This window comes from Coregonus lavaretus, assembly GCF_964263955.1.
Source record: "Coregonus lavaretus genome assembly, chromosome: 36".
In the NCBI taxonomy this organism is placed as follows: domain Eukaryota; kingdom Metazoa; phylum Chordata; class Actinopteri; order Salmoniformes; family Salmonidae; genus Coregonus; species Coregonus lavaretus.
Genome location: NC_140023.1, coordinates 27,077,007 through 27,087,321, shown reverse-complemented (window position 1 = coordinate 27,087,321; position 10,315 = coordinate 27,077,007). Strand labels below are relative to the sequence as shown.

The 10,315-nt window shown below is 40.8% G+C and overlaps 1 protein-coding gene across 5 annotated transcripts in view; it reads right to left on the bottom strand.

Moving 5' to 3' along the window:
* Positions 1-6,584: 6,584 nt before the first annotated feature.
* The window catches only part of rassf4a (Ras association domain family member 4a), a 112,652-nt gene continuing 108,921 nt past the window's right edge, over positions 6,585-10,315 (bottom strand). For all 5 annotated transcript variants that reach the window (XM_084153720.1, XM_084153721.1, XM_084153719.1 and 2 more), the window contains 2 exons: positions 8,619-8,716; positions 6,585-7,061 (listed from right to left, as the gene is read on the bottom strand). In XM_084153720.1, coding sequence (XP_084009846.1) covers positions 6,992-7,061; positions 8,619-8,716 — 168 coding nt within the window. In that variant the 3' untranslated portion in view covers positions 6,585-6,991. The remainder of the gene's footprint in view (positions 7,062-8,618; positions 8,717-10,315) is intronic.

Genomic DNA, 10,315 nt, shown 5'->3' with positions numbered 1-10,315 from the left:
CTCCTACTGTCCCTTAACATATACTGTAGGGGATTTCCCTCAATCCTGGGAAATAAAGAAAATAACTCTCCCTCAGAACACATCGGATAACTCCACGTTTCATTAAATTCACTAAACCTATAAATAACAAACCTATAATCACTTTCCGTTAATCTACTGATTTAAACCTGTTGCATAAATGTATTAAAATATAAACCTATTGTTTAATAAATCCAGAACCTACGAAAAATGTTTACTACGCCATCAGCCTAATAGTAAAAACGATATCCCATTGTTCAACGTGAACTGTCTGCATAACTCACTGTTGTATAAACAAACTATTCAGACATCCGCTTCACATTTCCCTCTGCTTCATTTACTAAATCCTGGCATTAGTAAATTCTATCCACACACCACCAAAAACGAATACAACTTGCATACACATAACTAGAAAGCATGAATTTAATACCATTCTTGCTTAAACAATGCAATTCAACATTTCTCATCACCTAATTTCTATTACTTTTTTCACACAGGAAATCCACTACAATCTCTATCCTCATCTAAATGTACCATGATACCTATCCGTGGATGTGCTGTGCTGATCTCCATTCTCAATGTTGACCCAATCAGTGATCCTCTTACCCTTGGATACCCACTGGCCCTTGTCTTTCCAGTCCTCTGCTGGCTCCTTTGCTAGGGACACATGTGGGTTCCATTTCTCTCTTAACAGTCTCTGACTTTGGGGCCCTAGTTCCACTTCCACTGCTGCGTGGGTGTTGTCATAGTGAAACCATTTTAGTGCTACAGTTCTTTCTGTGGTTTTAAATAGTGCTTCCTCATAGATTGAATCTGGACCTGGGTGTTGGTTATACCAGAGAGTACAGTGCAGGTCATCGGGGGACATTTTAGTGGGGCCTGGTACCACATCATCAGCAAGTTCCATTAAGGTTCGGGGAATATCAGTTATTCCCCCCCATAACAAGTCTTGACTATACCAATAACATGGTTCCCCTTCCCCACAGACCACCATATTGTCTCTGACTATGTGTGCTTTCATTCCCATCTCAGTGGGAGTGATGGCCACATTCAATTTAGTCATTACATCACGTCCTAGTAAATTTACCGGACACAGCTTAGATATCAGGACGGGTATGGTTGCCTCTCCTCCTGATTGGTCATGTTTTAGGGTTATTGGGGCTGATAACCTTTCAATAAATTGATGACCAGAGGCGGATCTGATTTTCACCCCATCAATCCTCACTCCCTCTGGTTTGTCTGCTGAACAGATTGCTGTCCTGCAGGCCTCTGTATCACATAGGAATTACATTTTCTTACCCATTACTGTCAATGTCAAATAAGGTTTCTGTTCGTGTTGAAGTGCTAGGTCAATAGTAGCCAATTCAAACACCTCACAACTTGGATCAATGGGCTCCTCAGTCTCCTCCTCACTAGAATCTACTCCCAGCAGAACTGACAAAAAAACAGACTGTGATTTCCAGGACACTGCCCCTTTGTTCCGGCCTCACTATCTCCCAGAGAGTTGGCACTCCCTTCAGGTCTCTCTTACTCCTCTTTTGCTCTCCCGTTCTGCTCTTGGTAAACTGCATACCTTTTAACCTCAATCAGTGTTGCTGTACCCCAGCCAATTAGGATATTTTTTATTGTTTGAGAAATGTCAGGCCTCATTCCACTTAAAAAGGCTATTTTTAATTGTTGATGATACGGACCATCTGCTACCTGTTTGCACTCATGGATTTTAGAAAAATCAGCAAGTCTATGGTAGTAATCTCTGAGATTGTTACATAGTTGATTAAGTTTATCTCGATACTCTCCATCTACGGCCCACTGTAAAATAACTCTGTCCCCCCTTCCTGGGGTCCAGTCCCCCTTCACAGTTGCCCAATCCTATCCTACCACTATCTGCAAACTCGATGGTTGTGGCCTGTTCTCTTACAGTATTTGTACGGTGCCTCACACTCTTTGGCTTAATGCCCTTCCTGACTACACTTAAAGCACTTATTCTGCTCATGATGGATTGCATATCTTTTAACCTCAGCTAGCGGTGCCGTTCCCCACCCTATCAAAATATTTTTAATGGTCCTGCTTATCTCTGGTCTCATTCCACTGATGAATGCTATTTTTAATTGCTGATGGTAGGGTGTATCATTCCCCTGTCTCTGGTCTGGCTCGGGTATGCCACTGTTTGTGTTGAACACATCCTTAAGCCTCTCTAAGTATTGGCTAACAGTCTCACTATCCTCTTGTTTACACTCATGTACTTTAGAGAAGTCTGCATGACGATGGTAATGTTCCCTGAGGCTATTACACAATTCAGTTATTTTCCCAACATACTCTCCGTGATCGGCCCATGGCAAAAGTGCCCTCTGGGCATCCCCTGAAACCCACTGCCCTCTAACGGCAGCCCAATCCTTTCTTGGGGTGGGTCATTCCTTCTACCGCTCGGGCCACGTCCCTCTGTGTCCATGGCCTGTATACATCTAAGGTTGCTGGGGCCCCTTCATTCCCTGCCAATAGATTAGGTAAGCCTATCATTGGGTACTGGCCCCCTCCTACTCTCTCATCTCCTGACTCATACTGACTCCCTCCTGAGCTTAGCTCTGAATCCTCCTGTTCTTCTCTCCTAACTGGACTTTTGTTGTGGGGTTCAAGTCTCCTCAGGGACCTGGGTCTTCCTCCCTTCGGTCCCTTGACCCCCCTATTGTACCCTAGTACTCTAGTTACTTTCTTAGCCTTCTCTTTCCGTCTATCTCTAATCTCTGCAATTCCAATTGGGTTTGCTGCTGTTGTTCCAAAAGTTTTTTAAGAACCTCAATTGTACTTTCTTCCTTTTTCTGTCTCTCACCCTCCTCTCTCTTTCGAGACTCCGAGAGCCACACCCTGGCCGTATCTAGCCCTTTCACTCGCTCTCTCTCTACTCTGCCTTTACACACCTTGTGCGTCTGTTTTACCATGGATTCAAGTTTGTCTGTGTCCAGACGTCCCTCAAAACCATACCTCTCCCTCCACCTGGTCACATAATGGAGGTTCCTTCTATCCCTGGACTCCATAAATCTTGTAATAATTCACTCAATAAGTATTCTCCTTTGGACTTATTATTAGGTGTGACTTTTGAGCAAATGTTATGATCAACTTTTGTAATTAACCATTTAAATTATTCAACCCGTAACCCAGAGTGTTTTAAGACCCCAGTTTCATGAAACGGATGGGACAACCATTCTTTCTCACGCGACCTTTTTTAGTCCCTTTTTCTGGAATTATTCATAGATGTGACTTTTCAGCAAACATTAGGTCTCACACGTATACAACCTTACATGATTATTGGTTAACACTATCGGTAACCTGGAGTTTATAAGGCTCCAGTTTCATGAAACGGATAAAGTTACGGCAAAATCTACAGTTGTTTGTGACTTTTGACTTTACTAATATTCTATTTCTCACACATGCTATTTTAATTCCTTCTGGTGTACTTTTGACAACCCTCTTTCAGATTGTCTCAACACAAGTTTAGTTTATGTTCGGTAATGGCCTCTCTACCTGGAGTCAATTTCGGACCCACCTCTCTTTACTTAAGTTTACTGGCTATACCACTCGCATTTTATATATATCTAGAATACTGGCGCATTGGGTTTTCTCTAGATAAACGTCTAAAAACGCAATGGTAAGTCTTACTCGATTTTGGTAATCATTCTCTGCCCTCTACAAGAATTACAGTAGTATTATTGCAAGTTCAGATCACTTCCCCCAAAATCTAATGAATAAAGATTACTGACCTTATTCTTGCAGCTCAATTTTGGTTGGATATCGTCACCGTTTCTGTCGTTTCCAGGTTGTCACAGGCCTGTATTGATCCCCCAATCTCAGAAGGCAGGTCTATGTCTATATGGATGTATCATCTGCCCGTGCACGGTTTTCAGTGTCCCCCGGAACGACAGAGGATGGGTATTGATATCCGGCTCGAAGGACCAAGCTGTCATGAGAATTTTGTTATCTCAATGGTTGAAGTTAACTACTTCTTAAATCTTTGAATAATTCCCAAAAGGTTGTAAATCTCTTAGTTTGAATAAATTAAACAAAGACCCAATTCTGCAATGGTCAGCATGTTTATTCATGAGAGCGCTCTGCAACAAAATGGTCGTACAATCTTTTTTATACACACGCGTCAGAGGAAAAATCCCACCCCGCTTTAGGCGGGCTGTATTTTTCCATCGTACACATCTTGTAAGCTCACACCTGGGTTTAGCTCATGTGATTTTCCTCTGCTCTCCTGACCATCAGGTCACACACACACACACACACACACACACACACACACACACACACACACACACATACACACACACATGTTCTTATCATAGTCTACTCCTTGCTCGGGCAGGCTGCATTCTTTAGTTATCGCCGTCCTCACAATATCCTTCAATACTTTTTTTCACTCCCCTTCCCTGTGTGTTTTGGGAACCAGTCTCCTGTTATTGGTTTCAATCGTTTTGCACTTCTGCTTGCCTAATTACAAGACACAAATACTCTGTTGCAAAAACACAATTGATTAACTCTCTAAGCTCTAGTCTGCTAATTAGTCATACATTATTAGTTTAACTGAGGGTGTGACATTTTAGTCATATCTTACTCACACATTTCTTTATCACTGTCAAAACAACAACTCCAGTCGCCATATTTTTTAAAATTACCATAGTCAAAAAATCCTATGGGATTCCAATTAAAACATCCTATGAGAATCCAAAAGAAAATCCTATCAGATTTTGTAACCAGTCCTATTCTAGATCGTATAGGATGGTTCTATCCTGTAGGATAAAATCCTATAGGCTAGGTTCCGAAATCTAATAGGAATTTTTTTATTGGAATCCTATATAATTTTTTGACTAGGGCATAGAGATAGCTAGAGGACATCTTTGTAGCTGTGCCATTGTAGATTCTGTGACAGCATGGGCAGCGCCATTGAGGCTATCTCCATTTTAAAGTAGCACTTTATCTTCTTCTTCATTGGCTGATTGTTCCCAACTCATAGGAATCCCCACCAAGTTGACAACTTTAAAATGGTGGAAGCCCTCAATGGCAATGTCCATGCTAAAACTGGTTATATCCATGATGAGATCTATATATCTCTATGACCACAGGCACAATACCTTTATACTTCTATTGGTCCATTTTCAAGCTAGGAGTCGGAGGCACTCCAGTACAGTAGGTGGCAGTAATGCACCATAACGTTGGATGCCAACCGCCGATAAATCCTACAGAAGAAGAAGAGGCGGCGGCAACAACAGTAGCACAGATAGAATAAGGAGCAGTTAAGGTTAGTTATAAATATCTTTGACGGTAGCTAGGACAGGGGCGAAGGACAGATTTTGGGCCGAGTAATTTTTTTCTCTCTCTCTCAGACTGTCAATGTGGTCAGGAGAAGTGTGACGAAAATTCCGATATATCAGGCCTATCGAGCAGTCATCAATAATTAAATGTGTCTAGTTGATTTCCGACTACTCTACTTTCCCCAAACACTGAATATGGTGACTGTATGTGGATACTTCTATTCACTGTATTCTATTCTTAACATACAACGTTCATTTGGCACCAGACCACACTACTGTTTAATACTAAATGCAAAAAAATAGCATAATTTTCTGTGAAGTGCTTTTTCACCAGATCCACTATAACAGGGGGGCAGTGTGAAATCTGAAACATAATGTGATCTCGCAAGATCAGGATGGTTGAACAAGGGTGCTGGTCAGCTACACTACAGTAAACCCTGCAGCTTCCTTGAGCTGCTGTTGCTATACATGACAACGCTTTTTTAGTTCATTTCTTTTTTCGTGACTTTCGTCATTGTGTGATGAACCATTGAAAAGGGAATCCAAACTGTCATATTTTTTAAACTGTATATAATTGCAATCTTATTTTTTTTTATATATACAGTGAAATGCTTTGTGTTTGTGTTTGTGTGTGTGTGTGGTAATACATATTATCCCCACCCCTCAGGATACCTCCTGCTGTATAATCCTGATGGGCTGGCCAATATGCTCTCACTAACGCGGACACACGCACACACACAGTGGTTGGCAGGAGTCCAAGTCCTATTAAAGTTACAGTGTTTATTCGAACAGAATGGAACAAAACAGTCAGTGACCTCTAGCCTCTCTGATGGGGACAGAGAGACATACATCCTGTAAACGGTCGGTTCTGATTCAACTACTGTAACAGAATAAAGGACTGGTGTGACCAACTCATGGGAACAGGCTGGTGGAGAGGATCACTCACTCTCAGAACAATACTAACGCTGCTTCAGTCACCCTGGAAACAGGAAATAATCAAGTCTACCGCTTCTCTGTGGGAGGACAATGAGGTGTGTGTTTTATCTGTGTGGTAAAATACAGTATGGGCTGATCAGTTCTGCTAACCCTGCAGAAACCTGTAGCACAGTTATGGGAACACAAGTTTAGGTCAGGGTTTCCAACTCAGGTGCTGGAGATGTGTGTTAGACGTGCAGAGCTGGAATTAAAGCCTGCACACCCTGTAGCTCTCTTATAACCAGTTACTGTGGCTAAATTAGAAATTGCATTAGGACAAACACATACTAAGATGTGCATTTATTTATAAAAGCAACAATGTCAGAAAACAGAAATGTTTCTAAGACACACAGAAATCAGTATTTTACCGAAGATAGTAAACAACACGATCAATGAATGAGTATTCAATCATAGACAATACAGTAGCAGAAAAGTTACAAATTCTATGAATACAGTTAGTTTGTGAAGTGACAAACATTGATGCAAGATACGGCAGTATTGCACACTTATTGCTGCTTCACTACTGTAGAAAGCCTTTAACATGTCTGTAGTTTTCATTACTAGAAAAAGCTACACATGCTATGGTTCAACTGTAGTAGTACATGTAGAAAGGTCTTAGTGCTCAAACAATCCGCTTGGCCTCCTCTAACAGTGTAATGGCCCTGAGAACACGCACGCACACACACACACACTCAGACTCGGTCAGTAGTGTCCGTGACGCCCTCCAGCTGCTGTAGAATCATGGTCTTCAGTGTGCTGTACCTATGGACACACACACACACAGTATGGTGATGAATGGTCTTATTTACACTTTGACGAAAACAGACTTCCTGTTTATATTCTCCTAAAGGCATCTACAAATCAACGTTTCTCGGTCGCGTACACAGTTTAGCAGATGTTATAGTGGGTGCAGCGAAATGCTTGTGTTACTAGCTCCTGTGTTACAGTGAAGTAAAAATGTCAAACAAGTACAAAAATAATAATCAAAAACTAGAATCCAGTTAACAACCCAAATAACACTGTACCAGTAATCCGAATGCAGTCTATGTGAATATACACCAAAAAGACATACTAAGAATGATATGTACAGCAGTAGAAATATTACAGTGAGCTATGTCAAGAATCCAGTATATAATGCAATTATGTACAGTGGTAGGTATATTAGAATGAGCTATGTGAAGAATACAGTATATTAATAAGAATCCGGTATATAATCCAGTATATAAATAAGAATCCAGTATGTAAATACGCGGTGTGTATAAACAGTGTAACAAAAATGCAATTATGTACAGTAGTAAATATATTAGAATGTGAAGAATACTGGCCACCCCTCAGAGCCAGGTTCCTCTCTAGGTTTCTTCCTAGGTTCCAGCCTTTCTAGGGAGTTTTTCCTAGCCACCGTGCTTCTACATCTGCATTGCTTGCTCTTTGGGTTTTTAGGCTGGATTTCTGTATAAGCACTTTGTGACATCTGCTGATGTAAAAAGGGCTTTATAAATAAATTGTATTGATTGAAGCTACAGCCGGGATTACATAAGCATTTTAGTCAATTAGCAGACGCTCTTATCCAAAGCCACTTACAGTACTGAGTGCATACATTTTTCGTGCTGGTCCCCCGTGGGAATCGAACCCGCAATGCTGGCATTGCAAGTGCCATGCCTTACCAACTGAACCACAGGGATGGTGTATGTGTCAGTGCTGTGTCAGTGTGTCAGTGTGTGTGTGTGTGTGTGTGTGTGTGTGTGTGTGTGTGTGTGTGTGTGTGTGTGTGTGTGTGTGTGTGTGTGTGTGTGTGTGTGTGTGTGTGAATGTGTGTGTGTGTGTGTGTGTGTGTGTGTGTGTGTGTGTGTGTGATGTAGTTTATAGCCTCCTTAAGGCATCATGTCAACACAGAGTAATGTTGTTCAGTAGGACATAACATTTTCTTGGTGATCTGACCTGGTGGGTGAAAGTCATTCGGTTCAGCACAATGTTTACAGAAATAACACACTAATAACACACTAAAAGACAAACCATAAACAGACCATAGAAACAATATATGCCAAACTAACTGTATCATTTTTAAAAGGCGGGACAGCACTTAAATGGCACGGCACATTATCCAAGGCAAGTTCTGAATACTGCAGCTAGCCATTGCGTCACGTTCTGCAATGTTTACTTCCTTTGAATAAAAGTTATAACATAAATTGTGTTGTACAGTACTTTTTGCACAGTTCATAATTGTTTTGCGTGAGGAAATGTTGCTCAAGAACACAACAAACATGTAAAACACGTAAAAAGCACCCAAACCCCTTAAGTAAACCCCTTAAGTAAACTTACTTTCTGGTCAGTTTAGAAATCTCTCTCTCCTCTTCCTCTTTCAGTTTCTCTACAAAGCTATCCAGGACTGGCATCTCAAAGTTAATGTACTGGGCCACCTGGGGAGAAACAGAAGTATTGTCATATAACACCTGAAATATCGTCTCATAACATGAAGTAGGCCTATCATTGTATTACACGCGAGTAGAAGAAGCCAAAACGGAAGTAGAATGGTTGGACGCTTGCACACTATGTACTTGCAAATAAACATTTATCAAAGTACAATTGTTCTGCCAAGAGTATGTGACTGAAACGTTGTACTTTAATATTTTACTGCAGTGGGCTAAATCAGGGTCACACAGAGTGTTTCTTGGTAGTCTTAAACAAATCTACTTTGAAACAAAAGTATACACCTCACACACATGGTTATGGGCTTAAAAAAGACGACACCTGTACCATGTCAGATATAGAGTTGAAATGTATTACATTTTGAGTTTGCATCCCAATATTACACTTTATATACATCACAGAAGACTGAAATATAACTAAACCGCTTGACATAGAAACACTGGAGTTTCTGCGGGTTTTGGAAATAATGTTGATTAATTATGAAATTATGAAAAATATGAATAACTTTCCACCCAGGAGGCCACTAGGTCATTTGACTGCAGGAAAGGGTAAAAAATGAAATGTTGATTTGCAAGTCCACACAGTGCACCAGAGTCCCATTAAGCTGAAGAGAAATAGAATGCAGCCACATAACTACGATGACCCAGCTGTATTGGAATAACAACAATAACAGTATTTACCTTTAAGCCTAACAGCTGAACAGAAGGATATATTCACTGTCAATAATACTGTAGCAGCTACAATAACAAAGTCAACAATTACAGTTTTTCTCAATTGCTAAAACACTAAACCCTATTGTCTGAACCAAATGCTCAGTTGCCTGAACCCACTGATTGAATCAATCACTCTTTTGGCAAAACCATAAGCACTTTTCACCTGTTTAGACATAACTTGCCAACACATTTTCATTGTGATGCACCCGTGCTGCATAATGGTGAGCACAGGTGACAAAAGTCAAACACAATTAGAGCACAGGTGTCACCACTTGAACACAACAACTCAAAATTGATCACACTTGTGGCTAATGATGTGAGGGAACATATACAGTAAGCCAGTTCAGAGAGCACTGGTTTGTGAGGCCCTACAATGGATAGAAATCTGAGAGGAAGAGTTTGTGTGAGAGGAGGTCGAGGTGGTCGAGGTGGTCAGCGAAGACAAAGAACAGTAATATCTGATGAAATCAGAGCTACTGTGATTGACCATGTTCTTGTCCATGGTATGAGCATGAGGGAGGCTGGACAAAGGGTACAACCAAACATCAGTAGATTCACTGTGTCCACCATAATCCCAAGATTTAGAGAAGAGAACAGGTAATTACCTTTTTTTGACATTATAGTACAGTATGTAAATGTTGACAGCAATTACTGTATGACATACTATATACTGTACCACAGTATACTGTAAGTAAATATATGTTTCAGTACATCACTGTACCAATGTACTGTAGTATTGTAATGGAGGGTTGGTCTAACTGTTTGTAGGCCTAGTATTCCATGTATATTTTTTGTAACTCCATGTTCTCTTTTTGTAGAATTGAAAGACTGCCACATGGGGGTGGGAGGACAGGTATGTTCTCCCCACACCAAGAG